Source organism: Saccostrea echinata, unplaced genomic scaffold (assembly GCF_033153115.1).
Source record: "Saccostrea echinata isolate AGI-Se365-2 ecotype Australia unplaced genomic scaffold, CSIRO_AGI_Sech_v1 ptg000030l, whole genome shotgun sequence".
NCBI classification, from domain to species: domain Eukaryota; kingdom Metazoa; phylum Mollusca; class Bivalvia; order Ostreida; family Ostreidae; genus Saccostrea; species Saccostrea echinata.
The window spans coordinates 10,589,345-10,617,273 of record NW_026889779.1 but is presented as its reverse complement, the minus strand read 5'-3'; the positions used below and the strand labels follow the sequence as shown (position 1 = coordinate 10,617,273).

At 34.2% G+C, this 27,929-nt stretch overlaps 1 protein-coding gene across 1 annotated transcript; it reads left to right on the top strand.

The window, feature by feature from the left end:
- The first annotated feature begins 51 nt into the window (after positions 1–51).
- Positions 52–27,929, top strand: LOC133197274 (SWI/SNF-related matrix-associated actin-dependent regulator of chromatin subfamily A member 5-like). The gene is made up of 22 exons (XM_061333233.1): positions 52–171; positions 8,613–8,705; positions 16,878–17,065; positions 19,497–19,597; positions 19,730–19,830; positions 20,429–20,608; positions 20,757–20,912; positions 21,142–21,273; positions 21,519–21,587; positions 21,801–21,910; positions 22,000–22,136; positions 22,320–22,409; positions 23,113–23,234; positions 23,601–23,753; positions 23,982–24,114; positions 24,678–24,826; positions 24,967–25,206; positions 25,332–25,445; positions 25,826–25,951; positions 26,071–26,322; positions 26,871–27,083; positions 27,328–27,929. The coding sequence occupies exons 1-22, from the start codon at positions 124–126 to the stop codon at positions 27,499–27,501; spliced, it is 3,081 nt and encodes a 1,026-aa protein (XP_061189217.1). The 5' UTR covers positions 52–123; the 3' UTR covers positions 27,502–27,929.

Sequence of the window (27,929 nt, the reverse complement as noted above, 5' to 3'; positions counted from 1 at the left end):
AAATTGAATTGATTGTTGACCGCCATTATAGCCGCCAAGCCGCTTGAAATTTTTCAGACAAAACCGTGAAAACGTGACAAAGAAAATTATATATTAGCAAGGGCTTGTCATCCATAAACGACCATGTCGGATTCAGAAGATAGTGGACCAGAGGAACCAATGGAAACTGCTGTAGGTTTATGTTTCTTTCATTTTTAACTTCTAAGAAACGTACCGTATCTTGCTATGCTTTCACGTTTTTAAATATTAACTACATACATCCTATGTTTATGATGTTTAAAGTTTTATCAACCACTCACATATTTACATATATATATTTTATTTCTTTTATATTTTACGGGGCGACCGTTGGGGTTGAATGCAGTTGTAGTTATTGCTGGTTATCATCAAGTTTTATATGATTTGTATTAATTAAACTGTTACAAACTACGGATATCGTCTAATCCTTATCTCCGTCACTACCCTGGGGCGCGTTTTAAAAAAGAAGTTACAACTAAGACCAAAAAGGTTAGTTTGATTGTAAAAGCTTGCAAAATGAATGATTCTGTTAAAAACTGCTTGCATTAAAATATCTTTCTAATTCTTTTTTGGCCGAGGCTATCCGCACGACGGTCGTGCTAATTACCGGTATTATCCGCACGACGGTCGTGCCAATTACTGTTATTATCCGCACGACAGTCGTGCCGATTACGGAGGCTATTAGCACGACAAACTTTGAAACAATTTTATAATTTTTTTGTTTATAACTTTATATTATTTATATTTGCATATACTTTATTTGTATAAATAAATTTTTACTCGGTGTTTTGCTATTGTGTGTAGAAATTCAAAGCGAATTTTACATATTAGACGGACACAAAAAGTGAACTTATCCCTAACTCTTCAGAAATTCCTAGTTCATTCAAAGGCTAGAGTGTTTGCCGTGGCATAATTAAGATTTTCTGAAATACGACACTCAAATTTCAGTTTTATATATTAGAAAAAAAAAAAGCTTCTGGACAGTCTGACACTGATGGTTAATTTACCCCATTTTGTGCAAGTAGTGCCATTTAAAAAAAAAATAGAGTTTTTTTCCCCCTTTAAAATCCTCTGGAATGTGTATGGGGTGGAATGGGTTGATTTTAGATAGAAAAAACAAGTCTGGAATTTTTTAAAAATTACAATCTTGGAATCTTTCCTTTTAGGAAGGGTACAAAAAAGACTCTCTTTTTTTTATCTGCTTCTCAAATTTTAAGGGAATTTGAAATTGCAGTGTAGGGGTTATTTGAAGTGTCACAGCATGGCTTGTACACTACGAATTTCCCTGATTTTCCAGGTGAGTTGAGGCGGTGAAATTCTTTAAATTAATTTTTATGTTATAAAGGAGTACATTATAGCAAAATAATTGGTAGTCTGGGCTTCGTCCTATAATACACATGCACGGATCTAGAGGAACCCCCCCCCCCCCTGGAATTTGCAGAGTTATAAAATGTATATACTAAACCAACTAAAAGTGACCATGGACCCCCTAGTTGGTCTGAAAAGACATTGGTATGAAGCTTTAGATGTCAATGTGACCCCCCCCCCCCCCCCTCTGAAATAGGTTTTTCACGTTTGGGAAAGGAATTTACGTTTTATTTAAATATATTTTTGCTTGTCAAGAAATTTCTGGGTTTTAATTCTTTTGACTGGGGTGGAATCCCCCCCCCCCCCCCCTGGAAAAAATTCCTGGATCCGCGCCTGATACGTGTACATGTACACGTGAATTATTATATCGGAATCAAGATCACGGTCTCAGTATTCCAATAAACTGAAGTAGACTAGATGTGAATCTATCCCATGCTTTTTTAAAAATATTTATATTTACTACTCTGAAATTAAAATCAGTGTCTTTTCTTTCATGGACATGGATTTTATCGTATCATATTAATTTTAAAGAATTTTTGAATGAATTTAAATGTTCCTGTATATTTGAAAAACTCCAAACAAGTTTGATCAACGTACTTAAATAAGAAAACGATTAGATGAAACTATATATGTTCACTATCAAAGTATATAATAATGCATAAATTGACTAAAAAAAATCCTCTATGAATATATAAGAAATTAATTGATTTACTGTTTAACATAAAATTTATTTTTAAAATAAAAGAAATAGGGGAAATACGACAGAATATTTTAATCATTTTATAATATCTATATGAAGTAATGTAAACGTTATTTTTTCCACGGGGTCACAATTCCACGGAATCACGAATTCTGTTCAATTCGCGGATATTAAATTATCCAAATTTTTGATTGCCTTTGCACGTCTTAAAAATTTTTAAATTTGTACGCTGTGATAAATTTTCACATATAGCGTTACTAATTAATCCCAAGATTAAAAAAAGTCTACAGTATACTAGAAGTAGAGAGAGAGAGATTATGAAGACCTTCCAGAAAAATGGAAAATTATGGAAAGAGAATATAAACACTATAAAAACGAAAAAAAATTATTGAATATAAATCGCTATATATTTTTTATATTTCCAATCAAAATAACGTCAGAAGTACGTTATATGTACTCAAGAGATGATATAAAGGACGAATAAAAAATTCATTCTTATTATACTGTGTCACGACGATTCACGAAGAAAATTCAACATAGGCACATTTTACTTTACTGTATGTTATAATTAGTTCTACATGTGTATTAGGTGCATCTCTTTTTACTTTGTATTACATTTTTGGTAAAAAGTGTATATAATGTACTATAGAGTTATCTCTCTTGTGTCGTGCGGATAAGAACTGTAATTAGCATGACCGTCGTGCGAATAACGAAAATAATCGGCACGACCGTCGTGCCGATAGACACTTCCTTTTTTTTTATTTAAAAGATTAAAGCCATTTTCAAATGAATGTAAATTAGAAAGTTATTCACAAAATAACATTTTGGTCTTAGACGTAAGTTCTTTTGTAATACGGGGACCTGACTATGCCACTTTCAGAAAAACTCTGCACTGTTTGTAAACGAATGCGATTTTGATGTTATTTTCCACATTCAGAAAATCGGCTATCAAATATTGAGACGCTTTAACAGTCCAGTTGGTGCAGAATAATCAGTACAATTAGCAACATAACTTTAATTACCTATCCTAGCTTTATTTAGGTACTTCAAATAGCTCCATTTAGCTATTGCTATGCAAGTTCACATTTTTAGCTCACCTGAGCTGAAAGCTCAAGTGAGCTTTTCTGATCACCCGTTGTCCGTCGTCCGTCTGTCTATCCGTCCGTCTGTAAACTTTTCATATTTTCGACTTCTTCTCAAGAACCACTCGGCCAATTTTAACCAAACTTGGTACAAAGCAACCTTGGGTGAAGGGAAGTTTAAATTGTTAAAATGAAGGGCCAAGTCCCCTTCAAAGGGGAGATAATCAAGAAAATACAAAAATTGGGTGGGGTCATTAAAAAATCTTCTTCTCAAGAACCACTGGGCCAGAAAAGCTGAAACTTATCTGGAAGCATCCTAAGGTAGTGTAGATTCTAAATTGTTCAAATCATGACCCCCGGGGGTAGGGCGGGGCCACAATAGGGAATCCAAGTTTTACATTGAAATATGTAGTAAAAATCTTTAAAAATCTTCTTCTCAAGAACCACTGGGCCAGAAAAGCTGAAACTTACTTGGAAGCATGCTGGGGAAGTGTAGATTCTAAATTGTTCAAATCATGACCCCCGGGGGTAGGGCAGGGCCACAATAGGGAATCCAAGTTTTACATTGAAATATATAAGAAAAATCTTTAAAAATCTTCTTCTCAAGAACCACTGGGCCAGAAAAGCTGAAACTTATGTGGAAGCATGCTGGGGAAGTGTAGATTCTAAATTGTTCAAATCATGACCCCCGGGGGTAGGGCGGGGCCACAATAGGGAATCCAAGTTTTACATTGAAATATATAAGAAAAATCTTTAAAAATCTTCTTCTCAAGAACCACTGGGCTAGAAAAGCTGAAACTTATGTGGAAGCATGCTGGGGAAGTGTAGATTCTAAATTGTTCAAATCATGACCCCCGGGGGTAGGGCGGGGCCACAATAGGGAATCCAAGTTTTACATTGAAATATATAAGAAAAATCTTTAAAAATCTTCTTCTCAAGAACCACTGGGCCAGAAAAGCTGAAACTTATGTGGAAGCATGCTGGGGTAGTGTAGATTCTAAATTGTTCAAATCATGACCCCCGGGGGTAGGGCGGGGCCACAATAGGGAATCCAAGTTTTACATTGAAATATATAGGAAAAATCTTTAAAAATCTTCTTCTCAAGAACCACTGGGCCAGAAAAGCTGAAACTTATGTGGAAGCATGCTGGGGTAGTGTAGATTCTAAATTGTTCAAATCATGACCCCCGGGGGTAGGGCGGGGCCACAATAGGGAATCCAAGTTTTACATTGAAATATATAAGAAAAATCTTTAAAAATCTTCTTCTCAAAAACCACTGGACCTGAAAAGCTGAAACTTATGTGGAAGCATGCTGGGGTAGTGTAGATTCTAAATTGTTCAAATCATGACCCCCGGGGTAGGGCAGGGCCACAGCCACAATAAGTACTACGGGGGGGGGGGGGGGGAGAAATCAGGTGAAAAACAGCAAGGCCAAAGTTACTCAGGTGAGCGCTGTGGCCCATGGGCCTCTTGTTGCTGTTTATTTTAGGTACTAGTAGACAAAAAAATCGCAAAAAAAAAACCCCTAGAGCAAAGATAGTTTAAACATTGTTGCTTTTGAAGGTTTCTGGTCAACTCTTAACCTGACCGACTCCTAACCCTATAAACCAACAGGCAAATGTCTTTTCTTAAACAAGACTCTGGTTTAATACGAGTTGACTCTCTCATATAACGGAGTGATAACTCATTACTTAAATGATATTTCACTTTGAAATATTCGGAAAAGATTTATATAATTTTTTATGCCCCGCCATGAATATGGCCGGGGCATATAGTGTTTGTCATGTCCGTCTTCCGTCCTTCCGTCCTTCTGTCCTTCCGTCCTTCCGTCTGTCCTTCCGTCACACTTTGCGTTTAGCTCTGTTCAAAGCTCAGTTTCAAAGAAACTATCCAAGATATTTTTATCAAACTTGATATGCTGATAGATATTGATGAGGGCTATGCAACTGCATCAACATTTTTTGACCTTGACCTTTCCTTTGACCTTGACCTCACTTTTCTTAAATTAGTGTTTAGCTCAGTTTTAAAGATACCATTCAAGATAGTGTAATCAAACTTCATATATTGATACATACTGATGTAAGCTATTCAATTGCATCAACATTTTTTTGACCTTGACCTTTATTTTGACCTTGACCTCACTTTTCTTAAATTAATGTTTAGCTCTGTTTTAATGAAACCATTCAAGATATTTTTATCAAACTTCATATGCTGATAGATATTGATGAGGGCTATGCAACTGCATCAACATTTTTTGACCTTGACCTTTCCTTTGACCTTGACCTCACTTTTCTTAAATAAGTTTTTAGCTCAGTTTTAAAGATACCATTCAAGATAGTGTTATCAAACTTCATATGCTGATACATACTGATGAGAGCTATTCAACTGCATCAACATTTTTTGACTTGACCTTTCCTTTGACCTTGACCTCACTTTTCTTAAATTAGTGTCAAACTTCATATGCTGATACATACTGATGAGAGCTATTCAACTGCATCAATATTTTTTGACCTTGACCTTTCCTTTGACCTTGACCTCACTTTTCTTAAATTAGTGTTTAGCTCAGTTTTAAAGAAACCATTCATAATATTTTCATCAAACTTCATATGCTAATACATACTGATGTAACCTTTTCAACTGCATCAACATTTTTTGACCTTGACCTTTCCTTTGACCTTGACCTCACTTTTCTTAAATTAGTGTCAAACTTCATATGCTGATACATACTGATGAGAGCTATTCAATCGCATCAATATTTTTTGACTTTGACCTTTCCTTTGACCTTGACCTCACTTTTCTTAAATTAGTGTTTAGCTCAGTTTTAAAGAAACCATTCATAATATTTTCATCAAACTTCATATGCTTATACATACTGATGTAACCTTTTCAACTACATCAACATTTTTTGATCTTGACCTTTCCTTTGATCTTGACCTCACTTTTCTTAAATTAGTTTCTGAATCAAACGTCATATGCTGATACATACTGATGTAAGCTATTCAACTGCAGCAATATTTTTTGACCTTGACTTTTCCTTTGACCTTGACCTCACTTTTCTCAATTTGTGTTAAAATGTTGCATTACTAATATACCCTTGGCGGGGCATTCATGTCCTATGGACATATTTCTAGTTTCTACATTTGCTGTTGTGCACTTCACATTGGAGATAACAGTAGTGTGTTGTTATCCATATGAAAGATGTTATATTAATGAATTTTTTTATGCTGTTGTTTACTTTATTCAAAAACAATTAAATATTGTCTTTAAACTGTGAAAACTAATTTTTTATGTTTATACATTTTAGAAAAAAAGAAAAATAAAAAAAAAAACAGGAAAAATTATTTCAACACTTTGGCATATTGTATAAAATGTCCAGGTGATGGAACTACATTCATACATAAGGTACCTGAATGTGATATACAATCAGTTGAGTAGTGTTATATAAGCCTGATAACTGCAAGTTTTTGTCAACAACTAAAAACAATGTTTAAGGTCATATCTAAGTGTTATAATTAAAATTCAATTTGAAAAATAATTCTGAAGGTAACGCAACATGTTTTTCGCTTGTGCAGGGATCGAAATTAACTTTTTTGACACTAGCAAATTTTACTAGTGGAATTTTTTTTTTTACTAGCAATATTGAATTTTCACTAGCATTTTTTTTCTTCTCATAGTAATTAACATAGGAAATATTTGAATGATTTCACAGAAAACTAATTTACACCTTGTGAGTATTAAGGTCATTTTATACAAGGTGAAATCTGAATGGATACAGGGGTGTGCAATTAAAAAATTCAAGCACTAGCCCACAGACTATACTAGCCCCAAGTAAAAAGTTACTAGCTCAAACGTAAGTGGAAAAAGTAACCAACAATGAAAGAAAAATAAGTTATTGTTGAAAAAGTCAGGGTCTTATGGTCATTTTTCTTTTAAGTTGAGAGTTTAATTCTCACTAGAAAAACTGAATCGTATATAAATCAATTATGATTGAAAATAACAAAAATAATTTAAAAATAAATTATCTTTCATATTTTTTTCATCTTAAATCATTTAATACTCTTTAAATATATTTTTTGAAAATCACATAAGACTTTTCCTCTAGTTGATTAAGTGATCGTAAATAATTAAATGGGATATTTACATGCATTTACCATAAACAAAGGAATGGAGGAAATTCGGATTAGGGAAAAAAAACGATCGTTTTTGGAAGTAAATAAAGTCAGGTAGTACAGGGCTAGAAATAATTATTTTTGTTTACTGGTCACTCGGGCTATCGCCTTAAGTTTTTACTGGTCAGCTTAGTACTTTCACTGTCCCACTGGGCCAGTAGGTTTTAAAAAGACTGGCCCAAAACCATAATAATAATAGTAATATTTTTTTATATTGTGATATTTAGAAGTACAACTTAAAAAAACAAGAAACAGCAGAAGTTGGGACACACAACCCTGTCAAGTTAACTAGCCTGACTGTGAATGAATTTTATTATGAATAAAAAAAAATGCTGACCCAAAGAGCACATGCCCTCTGTAATGCACTAGCCCGGATTGAAAATTCACCGGCCCCAGACCAGCGGGCCATCAATGATTTCGAGCCCTGTAGCATTGCAAAATGGATAAGATTATGAAGATTTACGAACTATAGGAGCATGCTACCTGGAAATTTTTCACTGTTTGAGAATTTGATAGCAAAAAAGTGAACAAAAATACCTGTAGTGCTTTTCATGTATTACATGGGTAATTTTAATTTTTACTAGCCTGAGGGGCTACCTCTGTGCATGAAATCACTAGCCCGACCCCCAAAAATGGTAGCCCCGGTGTGAGGCAATGGTAATTGCACATCCCTGGAACTAAAAAAAAATCCGAAAAAAACCTTCTTTTTTTTTTTACTCGCAAAAGTTGGCGACCACAGGTCGCTTTTAACTCACAATTTCTGTTTTTAATTCGCATTTAGCAAGTATTTCCCGTTAATTTCGTCCCCTGTTGTGCTGACGGAGTTTGGGTACTTGAGAATCCTATATATAAGGAGGTTTTAATTATGAAGGATGACGATGGTAATGTGAAAAGATCATGTCTCTTATGGTTTCTTAATGCTGTCATTAGAGATGACAATAATATAAGATTGTGGAAAAAATTCTAAAAAAATTTGGTTTGTATTTCTTGATAAATGAAATGAAAAAATCTTTATCATGATTATAACAATATAATTAATACTGCGGCACTGTAATGTTTTTCTGAGAGTGCCATTGCTTTATGGGATTTGATCACTTGACCAACCCGTATTTATATCCCAGTACATGTTTAAAATTCACCTTATTTCTTGATCATATTTCATGGTATAAAAGTATCTGTGTTATGCACTGGTGTACACAGATAAGTACACTGAGTTCGATTGTGAATCAGAATAGGTGTGAAGGGCATACATACAGCTGTAATTTTTTTTTTCAGCCTGTGGTTGGCCCAACAGTTTTACTCAAGAATCCACCAAAAGGAAAAAATGATAATGAAGAAAAGGATGAGGAGGATTTCGATACCAAAATTGTAAGTGTAAAGTTGGCAGTTTCATAAGTTTCATCAACCTATATTTATTTACAAATCTTGTAAACAAAAAGGAGAAACCTCCCTCTTTTTTTTGAGGAATAAAAAAGTGTAAACTGCAAGTTCCATGTGCACAAATGCAGGTTGTGCAATTTCAATAACTTGTTCAACACAAATTGTTTTGATTTGAACTACAAATTTTAATGGATTTTTTTTTTTCATGACATATGCTAATTTTGTGTGGACATTGACAGTTTCAATAGATGCAACTTTCTATATGTGAAGATCTCAAGTTGTCAAATATTTTATATGACAGAAAAACTTGAGTGTCCTTCAATTTGCAGACTTCATCCTGACAACATATGTTTCAGCAACTAAGTTTTAAATCTGCATTAAACAGGTCTGGATGATTTCCAAATATGCTCAGAAGAAATTTTTAGAATTTTTTGAAATCTTAATGCACATTTAGGAATCATACAGCATATATAACAATTCTACTATGAACAAACATGACTCGAAAGCTTAGAGTAATTTCTAAGTGGGGTTAAAGTCTGTCAGTATGAGGTAGCAATCCCAACAGTTAGAACTATTAATTAAATTTCCCATGTATAACAAAATTGTCCAGTTTCTGGTATGTGTGGTAAGTTATGGTGATAAAAAGCGTTCATCTTCATTCCCCTTTCCCTACATTTTACACCTTTCCTTACGCCATTTAAAGTGTATACAGTAAAACTTCTCTAAATCGGCCTGCTGACAGACTGGATGAAATGGCTGGACTAGAGGGGTGGCCGGTATACCACGAATTTAGCAAACTGAAGAATTGCAGATTAACAGTACTTACAGAATTACAGTATTAATATAGTGTTAATGGCTAATGTTGTAATAGAGAAATACCGACATCTTACGAACGAACGTAACCAAAAAAGGGGATCGTTCATTGTATTCACAGTTGCATTATTTAATTCTTCAATGTTATTGAGATAAAATAAAGATAAAATCCCCGCAGGATACCTCAAAACTACCTCGCTACCGTGACGCTACAATACATTTCAATGGACATTTAAACGAGCAAAGGGGTTCCGAAAAGGGAAATACACATGTAAAAGGAAAATGAAAAATGTCTCATTTCGAAGCATGAAGTCAAAGATTCTGTCTTACGAAAACGAAAAAGAGGGCGAGGGAGAGTTAAAAAAAAAAAAAAAACATAAAACAATGGCCTTTTTGTTCATGCTACTGGCTAAACTTTGCACATGTAAATCATATACGGTGCCAATTTTGATGCACCAGATGCGCATTTAAAGTTACATAGTGAGTCAATATCATGTGTTTCTTTTAAGTTTTCTTTTTCGTGTTGGGGCAAACTAAAATTATTTTTCCTTAATATTTTTCTCCACAAAAGTAGATATTTAGCTCACCTCGACGAAGTCGAGATGAGCTTATGCTATACCCCCCGGCGTCGGCGTCAGCGTCGGCGTCCCAGGTTAAAGTTTTAGGAGCAAGTCCCAATCCCAAGTAACTATAAGCCCTACCTGGACCAAACTTGCATGGATGATGCATCTAGGGATGGACACTACCACACTTGCTTCGGATGCTGGATCTGACCTAGATTTTCCAGATGAGTGACCAGGTTAAAGTTTTAGGAGCAGGTCCATTCCCAAGTAACTATAAGCCCTACCTGGACCAAACTTGCATGGATGATGCATCTAGGGATGGACACTACCACACTTGCTTCGGATGCTGGATCTGACCTAGATTTTCCGGATGAGTGACCAGGTTAAAGTTTTAGGAGCAGGTCCATTCCCAAGTAACTATAAGCCCTACCTGGACCAAACTTGCATGGATGATGCATCTAGGGATGGACATTACCACACTTGCTTCGGATGCTGGATCTGATCTAGATTTTCCGGATGAGTGACCAGGTTAAAGTTTTAGGAGCAGGTCCATTCCCAAGTAACTATAAGCCCTACCTGGACCAAACTTGCATGGATGATGCATCTAGGGATGGACATGGCCACACTTACTTCGGATGCTGGATCTGACCTAGATTTTCCGGATGAGTGACCAGGTTAAAGTTTAAGGAGCAGGTCCATTCCCAAGTAACTATAAGCCCTACCTGGACCAAACTTGCATGGATGATGCATCTAGGGATGGACACTACCACACTTGCTTCGGATGCTGGATCTGATCTAGATTTTCCAGATGAGTGACCAGGTTAAAGTTTTAGGAGCAGGTCCATTCCCAAGTAACTATAAGCCCTACCCGTACCAAACTTGCATGGATGATGCATCCAGGGATGGACACTACCACACTTGCTTCGGATGCTGGATCTGACCTAGATTTTCCACATGTGAGACCAGGTTTAGATTTAGGAGTAGTCTCGTTTCCAAGTAACTATAAGCCCTACCTGGACCAAACTTTCATGGATGATGCATCTAGGGATGTACACTAACCAACCTGCTTCGAATGCTGGATCTGACCTAGATTTTCCACATGAGTGAATTTTAGCCATATTTTAACCAAATTAGCATGGATGATGTATCTAGGGATGGACACTTCCAGACTTGCCTTGGATTCTGAATCTGATGTACATTTTCCAGATGAGTGACCAGGGTAATTTTTTGGAGTAGCTATATAATATTATGGCCTGTTATGATTAAACTTGCATAGATGGTGCATCTAAGAATGAAAACTTCCAGACTTGCTTTGGATGTTGGAAGTGACCAAAATTTTCTTGATTACTAAACAGGTCAAAAGTTTTTTGAGCAGGTCTGTAATTAAATCAAACTTGCATGGACATTGATCTTGGGATGTACCCTAACTAGAAAAAAAATATGATGTGAAATTTGCCTTACATGTAGATAACATTCGTCGAGGTGAGCTTCGTAATCTTTGATTACCTATGTTTTAGGTTCTGAAACCTGAAATTTTCTTAAACCTAATACTTTCAAGAATTGAATTAAATCTGCATGTGTCTTGCAAAAATTTTACTTCTGTCAGTTTTCCTGTTAGTCCGTCACAGTGTCTCTTTAAACAAATTATGTCTCTTAAGTAGATTCCTTATTTTACGCGAGTACTTAATATCGCAAAATGGCCGAAGGGCATCAAATCGCGAGAACAATAATTCTTGAATGGGTGATTTATCTAAAGATTTTATATACAGTAAAGCACCATAAAATAAAAGCGAGTAATTTTATTTCGCGAGTGGCGCTTCTCACGTAATTACGCGATAATTTATTCCTCGCGTATATTTAGGAATCTACAGTAATGCTCATGCTGAATCGTTGGAAATCCGAAATATTTAATTTTAAAAAAATCAAAGAGCTGAAAAGGGGGGGGGGGCAAAGACTGGAGCAAAATTACATCGAAGGATCGCATATATCTAAGAAGAAGCCTTATCAGCCGAAAAATTACGAACCGGCTTTTTTCCCAGGGATTCATGATGTGGCTATAATACATGTACATGTATATTGAAGCCGGGTTTAATTTTATTTTGATAGTTTTCTTAGCCATTACAAGGAATTATCATCTCTGACAATATCTGTGTAGAAAATTAATCAATAGCCATTCCTGACGTGACATATATGAGAATGTTTTTGTAAATGAAACTCATGCACACTCATTTTAAAATATTCAGTTTTTTACAAAGAAAAATGCAATGCAATTAAATCAGCTGAACAGAAATTGGCCTTAGTAACCCCTGTCCACATGAATGCTGCTTCGGTGAGTAACTTCCAGACACGTGGTATCAACCAAATTAGGTTAGACTATCTTTAAAAAATTGTTTCTTTGCTCTCACCGACTGGTTAAAAATGACCCGACTCAAAACTTGTTTAATCTGAGGAAACGATAATTTTTCCTCCTGAATTTTCTTTCTCCATCAATAAGAATGTTGACATTTTCTGGAAAAAAATTTATAACCTATCTACCGACCTAATTTTTATATGATAATGTATAAAGAAATTTTTTCTAAAAAAGTTGGACCACCCCACATGAAAAAAGGATTTTCGAGTTTAAACCTCACCCCCTTTTTTGTTTTTGTTTTGTTTGTTTGTTTGTTTGTTTGTTTTTTTTGTTTTTGTTTTTGCATGTCAGATTTTTTCTTGTAAGTTGATTTTTTTCTCTGGCTCCCCAAACCCCTCCCACTTTTAAAAACGAAAATTATATGTTTCTAATTCGACTAATGAATAATAAATAAATCTACAGCAATATAACTTTTACCAGAAAGATTTTATGACTGTTTTAAAAAATGAAAAAAAAATATCAGTAGAATCAGTGAAAACTCGTTTGTTCTGTTTATTTGCCTGTGTGTGCATGTACATTTGAAGCATGCCTTGACAACTCAGTGAATCAGCGTCATGCACTTGATGTCTTCAAATTATTCACATTTAGAGAACTACAGTATCTTTTTGTCAGTGTACTTGAATAAATCAAGGATTTTTTTTTCTTAGAGGTGACGCAAGTTATAATTTCGACTATAGTTTTTTTTCCTGTACATTAGAGCTTCGCTCGAAATTACTCTGAGTGCGGGGTCAAAGTTACCCTTCACGTATACAGTGTATCTTGTAATTTTATATTCTGACGAATAATGCATGCTTAACAAACGATATAATGGTACATAGCTTGAGTACAAAGAAAAATAAATAAATATACACCACCCAGAGGGGCCTGCCCCCACCTTTTCCACACATTACTTTTTACTGTTGGAAATGTTCATTGAAAGGCTCATTGCCCCCTCCCCACTTTGTTGCAGTACAGTCAAATAAGGCTAATGTAGTAATGTATGGGAAAAAAATTGGTACCGAAAGAAGGGTGTTTTTTTAATTATTTTGCTTGTCAGGTTTTTCAGGTAAGTTGAATTTTTTTCTCTGGCTTCCCCCCCCCCCCCCACCCCCCAGCTTTAAAAAAACGATGCTATGTCTGTGAACCCTACCCAAATACATAATTTGCAGCTTTTATAATCCACATATCTATATAGATATAACATATATCATGAAAGGCAGCCGACAGATAAATTAAGTGAAGATTGCAACATAATACATCATCCAAGAAGATACCGTCTATCATATGAATGCTCGTTTATTTCTTTGAAGTGATATTTCGCATAAAGAAAAACCTACCCTTCTTTCTTTATGAAGTTACTCTTTCTTTTACTAGATACGATATGGAAAAAAATTTATTGCATATGCATGCATTGCCCCATTCCACTTTCATAAGGATTGTAGTATATGGATCGTAGTATTCCATGTATTTAGTTAAATGTAATGAAAATGGACATTCAATTCGATTAGTTGAGCTTCGACCCCCTCTCCCTCCCCAAGTACACAGACATCTACGCGCGACCACTTTAAAAATATTACATTTTCCGGAGAAGTGCCAACTATTTTCTGATTTTTAATGGTTGATTTCTGAAACGTTGGAAAACAATGCTACATTGTATAATTCATTACAACAATTATTGTCCATTGCATGTGCTCTCCCTCTCTTTCTCTCTCTCTCTTACAAGCACATAAATGTATACTTTTAAATACAAGACACTATATAATCGCATCACCTGGTAACTTGTTGCCTTTGCATGGATTTATACAGGGTGTGAGTTTAGATTTCATCCATGCTATAAAACGTAACTTCCCCAAATGAACACAGCTGACACTAGTATATACGTATAACCACTGACGCATGACAAATGTGTTTCCTAACCCGTCTTAGGTATTTTGGCGTATTTTCTTCTATTTGTCCGCTTTTAATTACATTGTAAGTGATCACAGAAAATTAGACAGGAGAAATTATCATTTACAAAGTCATTAACATACTGTCCGTTCTATTATACGCATATACTTAATTCTTCTGATTTATTAATGTTAAACTAGGTGCAATAACTGGTCCCGGGAAAACTACCGAGATACGGGAAGTTAGGGCGAGTTACGTTCGTTCGTAAGATGTCGGTATTTCTCTAATAAACAATATACATGTACAAACAACTTTTCAAACTAAGTAATTTTGAGTATGATTTACTTTAGAAAATTATACAAGATGATCATTGCATGTGGAATTATCTGCCAGATACTAGGAAAGATATAAAATTGGCATCTCATATGATTGTTGGTCAACACATGATTAATTATCGTTAGGTACCTATTGTATACCAAAGGCCTAAAGATTCACGAAAATTAATTATTCCGTTGGCAGGGCTCGACATTAACGCTTGTCCGGTACCAGTGGAAAAAAATTACGGACAAGTGGATATTGCTGGGCACTTGTCCGATTGGACAAGTGTATTTTAATGTAAAGACGTCTCCAAATAATTTAAAAATGACTTGAAAGTTTACCGGTACTTCAGATACGGAAACAGTACATTCGATCGGGATCGAAGTTCACTTATTGCATACTCAAAGGCATGAAACTTGCGAATTTATGTTGACAGATTCACTTGTGAACATTGATGTTGTTGTCAGGACAGAAAGTCTAGATAAAATTTTGTTTTATGTGTTTGTTGTATTTATGAATAATATCACGCACATGTAATGGACTTTATTTAGTTTTCCAATTGACAGTATTAGATCTTTATTGAAAAAAAAATCGGACAAGTGAAGTTGAAGTTCGGACAAGTAAATGTCTTGGTCACTTGTCCGAATGGACAAGTAGGAAAAAAAAAATTAATGTCGAGCCCTGGTTGGTAAAGATAATTTCGACATAGCTGCATGGTGACTTTTTTAAGATTAATTTTAAATAATCTTAAATAAGAACAAAAAAAAAAAACGTGGAAAGGTACTTTATTAATCAATTAAAAAACCCACCTCCTTACCTAAACTATCTACATGTATATGCCTATCACGTCTGACATTAATAAATTTTTTTTGTACTGTAGTGAAATGTAAATAATTAGAACATTTCTTAGCAAAATTTCTGTTCTTTTAATCATAAAACATATATTTTGATAAACATTATTGATTTTTTTTCTCAGCTTTTGTCTTCTTTCAGTGTCCAATTCTAAGGCCTCTTATGTCTATTTAAAAGTATGATGCAACATGGCTTGCAATATTTTGTGTATTCATTATATGTTTGATATTTTATTAATTCAATAGTTTGATTTTTATCAATTCATGAAGCTTATAATCATGTGTACACAACTTAGACCGGTCACTTACATAGCCTGGCATGATGACTACCCCTTCAAATCACAGGTAAACAATAGAAATCCCTAAGAGGCTGTTTGCAGTTTTTCACACCTCTGACTTCTGGTTGGTATTTTTCACATCTCACATCTCTGGTCGGTCATTACTACCACTCTGGCCAATGACAGTTATAATTCTTGCAATCAAAAAGTGGCTGGTATAATGAGGGGAAGTTACCTATGTTTCTTATATTTTGTTCTTAGAAAAGTGGCAGGTGTCCGGTTTTCAGGGTTGGCTGTTTTTATGAGAATTTATGTGTAAAAAAAATGTTAAAAATTTTGCCGAGACTTATAAATTCGGTCGAAGTTTAGGGAGAACCGGTTTTTCAGGGGGGCTGGTTTGGAGAAGTTTCACTGTACATCATTATGTATATATCACAATATTCAGCACTCATGAAACCCGGGATGTTTAAACGTACATGTTGTATAAACGATGAACACTTATGTGCATTAGAGTTGTATGCATGAAAGCTTCACATATATGATGAAAATCAGAATGGCTAAGCAACATTATATTTACCAACCTTAAGCATTTTCTGGTAAATGTTGTAATTGATAATATTTTGACGGTGTGATCTATTCCTCCATAAACGATCACATTTTGTTACATGCATTAATGTGTTGTTTTTTTTTTTTCAAGATGAAAATATCTCATTTGTTCATGATAAATATGTGGGGGATACCTTATTCCTTCAACCTTTTCATCTTCAAAAGATTTTTTGTAAAAATATCTTCTTGAGGAGAAAAACAAAAGCACATGTTCTCTTTTATCTGTTTTGGGGTGTGTGAAAATGCTGTTTTCTGATTGGACAGAAACATTTTTACCTGTACATGAAGTATATTTGTAGCAACTTTCAGTTATCCTTCTTGACTTCCATATTTGGAAATCGTCCAGACCTGTTACAGGTTAATTGGACCAAAACCTTCAATTGATATTTGGACTTTATGTATATGAAATGTTCAGTTGTTAGTCAGAGGCAATAGATGTTCAAATTCTTTCACAGGAAACAGACAGGGGAAATCGATTTGAGTTCTTACTCAAGCAGACAGAACTATTTTCCCATTTCATGCACACGGGTAGTGGGCAAACAGGAAGTGGCAAAACGCCTACAAGTCCACTGAAGATGAAACCAGGTCGACCAACCAAGGGCAAAAAACAAGATGAAAGGGCCAAACTAGTGTCTGCAGGAGAGTAAGTATTTAGGATCATGTGTTTTTGTATGAAATGTCTGATAGTTCTAAAATTTTAGGAGATTAAGAAAGCGGAAATAAGAAAAACAGTTATTTCTATTAAAAAATGTCTTCAACATGTTTTTTTTAACACTGCAAGCTTAGATATCATATGTTTTGCTTCATTAATAGTATGTTGCATTTTCAGTGAAAAGTGGTACTCTGGTAGACATATTTCTATATAGTGATTTTCAATTTCTATGAATGATATTGTAATAGATAACTAAAAATAAAATTATCTGTGAAATTGATTCAAATTGTAAATCCTCATATAGTTTTGGTTTAATTTCAGTAAACTTTCCACAAGTGTAGAAAAATCAAAATGCACAGCATATTTTGCTGAATATGACACACATTCTGTAAAATATGCACCCCCCTTTTTGGGCCTGAAAATTTGGGGAAAAAACACAGTTCAGTCGTATTATACGCAGAAAAAATCGAGCAAGTGATAATCTTGACTCTTTTACATCGCGGTAATTTTACCGAAAATTTTTGCAGAAATAATGTATCTGCAATTTAAACACGATAATTTTTTTATGTGCTGATTTTGTTTTTGAGCTAATGATTATCCCGACGTTACGCATTGTGGTAATCTTTTCAGATAAAATTATATTTCAATAAGGCCAAAAAAATTTAATCAATAGTTTCTCAGGCACCGCCGCATCAAGTCAAAAACTGCTGCATTGATCAATTTAATTGACGTATTGAAAAGGGAATTAACTCAATTTTGTACATCGAGTTAAGCTAAATCAAGCACGCCCAATTTAACTATCAACACCTTAAAAATATAAAATTTTCGACAAGTTAACGTTCCAATAATAATTTCGTAAGGTTTAAATATAGCAGTAAACAACAAGATATTGGCTATGTCTGTATGTCCATATGAAAGCCATGCTTCACCTGAAAGAGAAACATCAAAATCCTGTTATGGTGTACATTACACACCCCATTCTCGCAAAGAAATATTCTAGGAAAAAAGTGTGTATTATATTCAGCAAAATACGGTAAATTCTATAAATGTAATACTTGATGAGGTGCTATGTGGCAACACACTTTGAAAAAATTACGCACTTTGAAAAAAAATTTTCAAAGTGCGTTAAATTTGGGACAAAATCAACACACTTTGAAAAAAATTTTCAAAGTGCATTAAATTTTGGACTAAATCAACGCACTTTGAAATTTTTTTTCAAAGTTAAGAGTGTACATGAACATTTTTTACCATGGAGACACTTAACGCACTTTGAAAAAATACGTAAAAAACAAATATTCTGGACTCAGATTTTAATAATAGATAGCATTAATTTGTTATATTTCTTCCGAAAAACTGATGAATTGATCTACCCTCATTGAGAACGAGGAGAAGACAGGTAGAAAGTCCCTCAGCCCAACTCTCTATCCTACACAAATATATGTATTTACATAACTGATATTATTTCTCTCAATAAATTTGAGTTAACGTAAAATAGACGAAAAAATTGAGATAAGCTTTCCTGAAAAAAAAAGATACGCTCCCTATTATATTAAAGAAGAGAGCGGCATAACCTTTACTCCAAATGTATCCACAATGATTCCTCAGAAAAATGCATTTACATGGTAATTAAAACATGCTATTTGACATGTCTAGCATTTTTATGATATCAAATTACAGATTTAGAAGTAATCTGACTGCATAACTTTTTGAGAAAAAGTTATTAGTGAACGAGGTAAAAATTTCAGTCGAGTGATTAATGTGGCTAAGGTTTATTTTATTATTATCAAATAAATGAGTCAACCATTGTTTCATATATGTTCACAATAGATAGATAGATGAATATGATAGAAAAATAGATGAGAGAGAGAGAGAGAATTTTCATGGTATGGAAAAATCATGATTGCTCCCTTTTCCCTAAGAAAAATGCGATGCTTTAATTAAGTCATTATCGACACCTACATCTACCGAACTTATTAGAGACTAGATAAAATTTAAAAAAGAAACGAAACTGTGCTATTAAACAATCATTCCTCCATTATTTCTAGGACCCATTTCCCTTTTATAACAGTTACGAGAACCTTTGGAAACAAGACAACTCCTAAAAATCTTTAAAACGTCTATATCTCAGATCCTGACGTCATCACCGAAAAGTTATCCAACCAGGTTCAAATAATTATTTATCATACCTAAAGTTTGCAAGAATATTGACCAAGCCGTGCACATATTTCTCAAAGTGCATTAACGTGGTCCCAAAATTAATGCCCTTTGAAAAAATTTTTCAAAGTGCATAATTTTTCAAAGTGCGTTGTAACAGTGTTACTTTGCAATTCTAAGTACAAACCAGTAGAGTTACAGTCAAATAAGAAATCTTTGATTCAGAAACTTAATTTAAACATTATAGAACCTGATTATTGTATTACAGTCATCGCCATAGACGTACAGAACAGGAGGAGGACGAAGAATTATTGTCCGAGAGTAAAAAAGCTAATGCAGCTACATTCAGATTTGAAAACAGCCCTTCATGTAAGAAATAAACTGGTGTAAGAATGTAATTGTCGTAAGAAATAAACTAGTAATTCTGACAATTCTTCATAGCAACAAATACAATTTTTTTGTATTTTTTTTTTTAAACATTTTTTAAAAAATTTCTGATAGATATCAAGTCAGGAGAGATGAGGGATTATCAAGTACGTGGATTAAATTGGATGATCTCATTATATGAAAATGGAATCAATGGCATCTTGGCAGATGAAATGGTAAACATTTTATGTAATAACTAATATGTTGTTAAAGAGGAGTGCACAACTGTTATAAATAATAACAAGAATGTAATAACAAATAGAGATCAATACTGTAAACCGGGATATTAACACATGCTAATTACACAAAATGGTAGCAAAAACCTTACCTGCTGGGATGATTTATGCAATACCAATAAACAGTCAAGCCTCTGTCCTCAGTATCTCAAACTGGATGGGACCAAGTAAAAACTTGAAGATATTTGAGGGTTTGAGATAACATGGTTAAAATACAAAAGTGGTTCTGAATTCCTAATCATTTCGACATATCTATAGTATTCAAGATATCGATATTCAAGATGATGAAGTTCAACAGTAATATACCATACTATTTTATTAAAAAAAACGTTATATGAAGATATTGGTAATGGGTAATATTTAAGCAAAACATTTATTATCCCCTGTTTAGCCTAAATTACTCCACATATTACAGCAATGCTTGTCAAAACTTCAATTCTATTTTGAATGTAATAAGGCATTGTTCATATTGGGGCTTAAGAAAAAGAATGATGTATGACCAGAAACCTATTGTAGAGATATGAATGGTGTGTTGTAGGGCCTTGGTAAAACGCTACAGACGATTTCCCTGCTTGGATACATGAAACACTACAGACACATTCCCTCTCCTCACTTAGTCATTTGTCCAAAGTCCACTCTGGCTAACTGGCAGGCAGAGTTCAAGAGATGGTGTCCAACACTAAGGGCAGTTTGTCTCATTGGAAATCAGGATCAAAGAGTAAGTTTGCATTAAAGAACAGTGGTATGCATTCATTAAGGTTTTAACACAGAGAAAAACACTGTTTAAATTTGAACAGAAAATGTCGTTGCATTTTTTAGAAGTCAGAGATTTCTGTTTTAACTGTATAATGTGTTGTTTTTGTCAGACTGCTTTTATCAGAGATGTCATGATGCCAGGAGAATGGGATGTTTGTATTACTTCTTATGAAATGTGTATCAGAGAAAAATCAGTATTCAAGAAATTTAATTGGCGATATCTGGTGATTGATGAAGCTCACAGAATCAAGAATGAAAAGTCAAAGGTGAGTTAATATGCTAAATTCTAACTAATTAATATCTTTGTTAGTATTACTTAACAACATCAAAAACATTTCTTTACAAATCTTAAATACCTTGTTTAACATACATGTATGAAAATCCATTAGTATCATTTCGAAGACATTGAAACTCAGCTTACAGTAAAAAGGTGAAGTTTCAGCTATGAATGACATCTAGTACATTTGTATCAATTCGTTTGTGTTATCTTGTCAGCTGTCTGAAATTGTCAGAGAATTTAAATCAACAAACCGGTTGCTTTTGACTGGAACACCACTGCAGAATAACCTTCATGAGTTGTGGGCCCTGTTGAACTTCCTTCTTCCAGATGTTTTCAACTCCTCAGAAGTAAGTATTTGTTAGGAAAAGTACAGATGACAGCTGTAGAGAATTTGAATCCCTTGATTTGTGATATTTCTAGTTTGTGTTCATGAATTCAAGGAGATTACTTGGGCACTCTTGGACATTTATGAAAAGGGAAAAATGAGAGTGACTCATTAAAAATCATACAATAAGTGAGAGGAACTTTTCTTAGTGTCATTTACTCATATTGTATGGCATTAAAAACTTCTTTTGTTTTGAATGTTTTGTAGGACTTTGATTCATGGTTTAATACAAACAGCTGCTTTGGAGACACAGCTCTAGTTGAAAGGCTTCACGCAGTATGTATAAATACATCAGTAATCTAAAAGGCAGGAACAGTCATTGTAAAACTATTAATACAGATGCAGAATTTGACCTTTATTTTGTTAGTTGTATTACTATGCAAAGAACTTATGACTGTCTTGAAGATCTTGGCATTAGACCAAAACAGAAGTTTTCTAAGCTATCCCTAGTACAGTGAATTTGAAAATACTTGCATTTAATGATTCCAGGTTTTAAGGCCTTTCCTTTTAAGACGTATAAAGTCTGATGTAGAGAAAGCCCTGTTACCCAAAAAGGAAATCAAGATCTTTGTAGGCCTCAGTAAGATGCAGAGAGAATGGTAAGTGTTTCAGTGTAGACAAAGCTGGAACTTATATACATGCAATTTAGTTTTGTGAGGCAGGTATGTTAAAAAGAAAGATATTACAGGTACACAAAGATCCTCATGAAAGATATTGATGTGGTCAATGGAGCTGGAAAGTCGGACAAAATGAGACTGCTGAACATCCTCATGCAGCTGAGGAAGTGTGCCAATCATCCTTATCTCTTTGATGGAGCGGAGCCAGGTAAATTTATATTTCACATGTGTGGCATTATAACATAGTTCCTAAGTAAATTTGATACAGGCCATTAAAGAATACATGTAGATGTAGTTTTATAGTCAATGTGAAAATAAACACATGTGATTCAGTAGGAGTCATTTACTAACTAATATACGTTTTGATCGATAATGAATGATTGTCTTACAGGTCCTCCTTACACCACTGACAAACATCTGTATGAAAACAGTGGTAAAATGGCTATCCTTGACAAACTTCTACCAAAACTCCAGGCCCAGGGTATGTATTCTTCTCTCATGCATGATGAATTGTATAGTCTCATAATGACAAAGGCAATTTGTATGGGAGCTGTTTAGTAAGAACATGGACATAGCAAATTTATGGATATAGCAAAGTTTTTTGGGATCCCCTGAAAATTTTTTAACAAATTCTTGTGAAATTTTATGGTTATGATGGACTTACAGATATAGCAACCTAATTTTATGTTTCATAGATGTTAAAAATACCGAAATTTATATCATTTATTAACAGATTTTTAAAGATACCTAAATTAAAAATATTGAACCGACATTTTTTTTCGTAAGTATTCATATTTGAAATTCAGTTTACATGTATTAGTAATCTTTTATAATTTGTCACTTGCCTAGTGCTACAATTAAGTACACAAAGAGAGACTTAGCTATACGACGCAGCTATTTGCCACGTGTAACTACAACATGTCACTTAGTCACTCTGGCTCTCTGTGACCACTTGTTCAACTTTATAAAGTATAGTTTTGTATTTCATACTTCCTTGAACATATTCGGTAGTCATACTTTAAGTAAATATTGCAAATTCACTGTAACAGTATATGCCTTCACAAATTCATTATAATGAATTACTGATATAGTGAAGTAAAGTTCACAGGTCCTCAAGATTTTGCTATAACCCATTTTTACTGTAGCAGCATGTATCATGTTTTGTAATGTGTTAACATTGACAGGTTCTCGAGTTCTAATCTTCAGTCAGATGACAAGGATGTTGGACATTCTAGAGGATTATTGCCATTGGAGAGGATACGAGTACTGTAGACTGGACGGTCAAACTCCACATGAAGACAGAACAGTTAGTGATTCTGGGGAAAAATAATTCATTGACAATTAGATTTAATTAAAGCTGCAAAAAAAAAAATCTTGAATAGAAATAAAGGTATTATATCAGAGAGAATGCTGCACAGTGTTAGACTCTACACATATATTCATATATGTTTATGTACTTCTACAAAAAAAAGTTTAAAAGCCAAAAATGAAAACTTTCACATTTTGTTCTAAAGTAATGTTACCATTCTGATATTTGCTAAATTCTACTAAATCACCAGTTATCAGTTCACTTATTGAGATTGAAAGGGTATTTCACTTTCTAAATATCAGTACAAGTATATTACTTAAGTCATTTTATAGAGATTTGAACACTGTATTTTTGCTATTTCAGAACTACATAAATGATTTTAACATGCCAAACAGTTCAAAATTTGTCTTCATGTTGAGTACAAGAGCAGGGGGATTAGGTATCAATTTGGCTACAGCAGACATTGTCATTATTTATGACTCGGACTGGAACCCCCAGGTTGATCTACAAGCTATGGTTAGTAGGAAATCTTTTACAGCAAAAAGTGTTCTGATCATGGCAAGGAAAAATGAAAAATAAATATTGATAAGTCCACATGTAACTTCAATAAACATTTGGATCTCTAAGTTGAGGTTAACTGTGATGTCAAGTGTAATGGATAAGAAACATAATGAAATGTGACAATAAAAGTAATGATTGATTTTTCTTAAAAGATAATCATGAATCTTGACATGTTTTCATTAGGATCGTGCCCATCGTATTGGTCAGAAGAAGCAGGTCAAGGTTTTCCGATTCATCACAGAAAATTCTGTTGAGGAAAGAATCGTGGAAAAAGCAGAGATGAAGCTGCGCTTAGATAACATTGTCATTCAGCAAGGTAAGTTGATTTTGCAACTGACTAAATTTTTTTTTTTAGAAAAGAGTGAAAATATTTTCTATCATTGGAGATCTGTTTATGAGTCTACTGCAAATCATGTTCTCTTGGGGTAGGAATTGCAAAGAAAAAGGGTTATTTAGTTTATATTGTAGTAGAATTTTCTCTTATAAGCAACAAGACTAAAAATGGGTAAAAAGTCGAGCTTTTGACATTTTTTGGGTCTAGGGACAGGAATTAGACCATAATGTGGATTGCAAGATTTACCTAGCAACATATAGACCATAAAAATGCAACATTCAAGACAGTGTCAAGCAAACATTCCAAAGAAGTTTAGATTGAAGCTCAGATTAAAGCTACATGAATTAAGGCACCTGTATTGCTAAATTCAGGTTTTCGAAAAAGTATCTAACTGGAAAAGAAGCCAAAGGTTATTTCTCAGAGGAAGTGGCTGGTTTAGAACATGTAGTCTATTAAGCTATCAGATTAACTTCATTAGATACCAGTATCATGTTTAATCTTTCTTACCATTGCTTTAATGCTTGATCTTTCTTTTTTCAACATAGGTCGTTTGGTAGACCCAAGTACAAACAAACTTGGGAAAGATGAAGTTCTGAGCATGATCCGACATGGGGCCAGTCATGTATTTGCTTCCAAAGACAGCGAGATTACAGATGAAGATATTGATCTTATCATCGAAAAAGGAGAGAAGAGGGTATGGGAAAGATTAGAAAAAAAATTCCTTATCTTTGAACAAATTTTATCAGCAATGAAATTTTTAAATTAAAAAAAAATTATCTTCTGATTTTAAATCAGTTTTAAAAAATCTGTCTACTGATTTCCTCTATTTTGCAGACAGAGGAAATCAAAGCTAAGTTTGACAAGCTAGGAGAGGGTTCCCTGAGGTCGTTTACCATGGATACAGGAGGAGGAGAAGGGGGTAGTGTGTATCAGTTTGAGGGACAGGATTACAGAGAGAGACACAAGGGGATAGGCAATTGGATTGAACCACCCAAACGAGAGCGAAAAGCTAATTATGCTGTTGACGCATACTTCAGGGAGGCTCTACGAGTCAGTGAACCCAAAGCCCCCAAGGTAAGCAGTAAATACTTTTAAGTTTTTTTTTCTTCTAATTGGTTGTAACATCTGTTTTTCTAGATAAAAGGAATGCTGCTTGTTACCAACAATTAACAATAATAATCTTTTTCCCTAAAATTCAGGCTCCAAGACCTCCAAAACAACCCAATGTACAAGATTTCCAGTTCTTCCCACCGCGCTTGTTTGAGATACTGGACAAGGAAATCTACTACTTCAGGAAGTCTATAGGATACAGGGTATGTGCAGAATTTAAATTATTTTTCATGTGCACTCAGAGTACAGGAAATATTGGTTTGATAGACTTGATCATAAGTCTTTGCTTATCAAATTTTATTACGGGGTAAAAGGACACGAGAAGCTAGATAGTCTGATGTACACTGTACATCGTGTTTGATCCAAAAAATTATGGAATGGACAGAAATTTTTACACATGAAATAAAGTGAAGATGTGTGCACAAGTTGTCAGTTTTAAAATTTGGGTTTTAAAGAAAGTGTTTATGAAATAATGTTTTCACTATATTAATGTCAATATCATCAATGGAAGTTTGTGATTTAATAATACTCTTGCATGATCCTATATTCTGTGTTTTAAATCGCAAATGTCATTTTGTGACAGGTCCCCAAGAATCCCGACCTTGGTGCTGATGCTGAGAGAGTAAGGAAAGAAGAACAAAGTAAGATTGATGAGGCAGATGTCTTAACAGAGGAAGAGCTTGCAGAAAAGGAGGAACTTCTCAAAGAGGTTGGTGAGGCTTTAAAGTGGGGTTGGTCAAAACTTGGGAATGATTTCTTTCAAGTGACACTACAGTACTTGAATCTTTTTTGTATATTTAAAATAAACATTCATGAAACATTTAACAGGGATTTACCAATTGGAGCAAAAGAGATTTCAATCAGTTTATCAAGGCCAATGAAAAGTATGGTCGTGATGACTTGGACAGCATTGCCCGTGATGTTGAGGGAAAGACACCAGAGGAAGTGATGGAATACTCTGGGGTGTTTTGGGATCGTTGTAATGAACTCACTGACATTGAGAAAATCATGGCTCAGATAGAACGTGGAGAAGCAAAGATTCAGCGCAGGATCAGCATAAAAAAGGCACTGGATGCTAAGGTACAAGGGGAGCTACATGTACTTTAAAGAGGCAGTCTTTCCAGTATAGAGTACTGTACATGTTTACTGTTAAATCACTTAGGGTCAAAATTTCATTGTTTGAGGAAAAAATATTAGTATGTGGAGGTTTGATTTTGTGGTTGAATAAGTGTTCAGTTATAATATACAGTGATATCAGTAATTTCGTGGGGGTTTAATTTTTGTGGTTTTTCGAGGTACAAAGAGACCCACAAATTCATGTCCACCAGAAAATGAAAAATTACATATAACTAACTACTCAACACTTCCCCAACCATGAAATCAAATCCCCTGAACCAATATTTTTTCCTCAAACCTCGAAAATTTGACCCCACAAAAATGTGTGTTTTCACAGTATTAGGAAATTTACATTCACATGAATTTGTGGGTCTCTTCATACCATGAAAGTAATGAAAATTAAACCCTCAGAAAAATTAGTGATTTCATAGAATTAAATAAAACTTAATTTTGGATGACAATGTAATGATATTATGGAATGCTTTATACATGTAATATTTACTGTATTTTAGATGGCCAGATACAGAGCTCCATTCCACCAGCTGAGAATTCAGTATGGTACAAACAAAGGCAAGAATTACACCGAGGAAGAGGACAGGTTTCTGATTTGTATGCTACACAAGCTGGGCTTTGACAAGGAGAATGTGTATGATGAGCTAAGGACGTCGGTACGCCAGGCTCCACAATTCAGATTTGACTGGTTCATCAAATCAAGAACAGCAATGGTAGGCAATTTCCATGTTAAACTATATTTTATTAACAAGTATATACCTTGTGGGAGAAAAAAAAACAATCTTTATATAATAATAATATTGGAATGTACTGAGACAATAAAAAAAAAATAGTACCAATCTCAATTAACATAAAACCATGATTTAACTGAAAGGGAAAAATTGAAAGAAATTAGACATCAGATATACTTGGAAAGAATGCCAGTGTGGAAGTTTATCATTTTAAATTATCTTACAGGAGTTGCAAAGAAGGTGCAATACGTTAATAACATTGATAGAAAGAGAAAACATGGAACTAGAAGAAAAAGAAAAGGCAGAAAAAAGGCGACGAGGAAAATCAGGTACCCCAAAAGGACAGAAAAGAAAAGCTGATGCTATGGACAATAGGGGTCGACCAAAGAAGAAAAAGTGAATCTCTTTATGACAGACTAAAATGGTGTAATCTCAAATTACTTGTGATTTTCCTACAGTTTTATGGCATTCGAGGAAAGAATTGTTTTAATTGAATTTAACTTATTATCCAACTGTGGATCACAAGTTAAAAAAATAGGACAGGTTAATCTACCATAATACATGTTTCAGGGGTGGTATGTCCGTTTCAGATAAATGTAAATGTATGGCATACTTAGTGTAGTTTTTATGTAGTTGTTCAGTTGTGCATGTTGTCAGTGTCCAATGTAAATTTGTATTTTATGAAAGTTTTTTTTTTTTTATGTACCTTGGTTGTTTACAACACCTTGGAGAATCATTCATTATCCTTTCATAGCTCTATCACACAGCATCATTCATAAAATAATTGTCATAGAATAATAGTGTAATCATTAAATCATCAGAAATGTA

Bases quoted from the DNA above. Each gene is read 5' to 3' on its own strand.
- LOC133197274 (XM_061333233.1), top strand. From the start codon at position 124: ATGTCGGATTCAGAAGATAGTGGACCAGAGGAACCAATGGAAACTGCT. The intron at 20,609-20,756 runs GTAAGTTTGCAT...TGTTTTTGTCAG, and splicing joins TTGGAAATCAGGATCAAAGA to ACTGCTTTTATCAGAGATGT. The intron at 21,911-21,999 runs GTAAGTGTTTCA...AAGATATTACAG, and splicing joins AGTAAGATGCAGAGAGAATG to GTACACAAAGATCCTCATGA.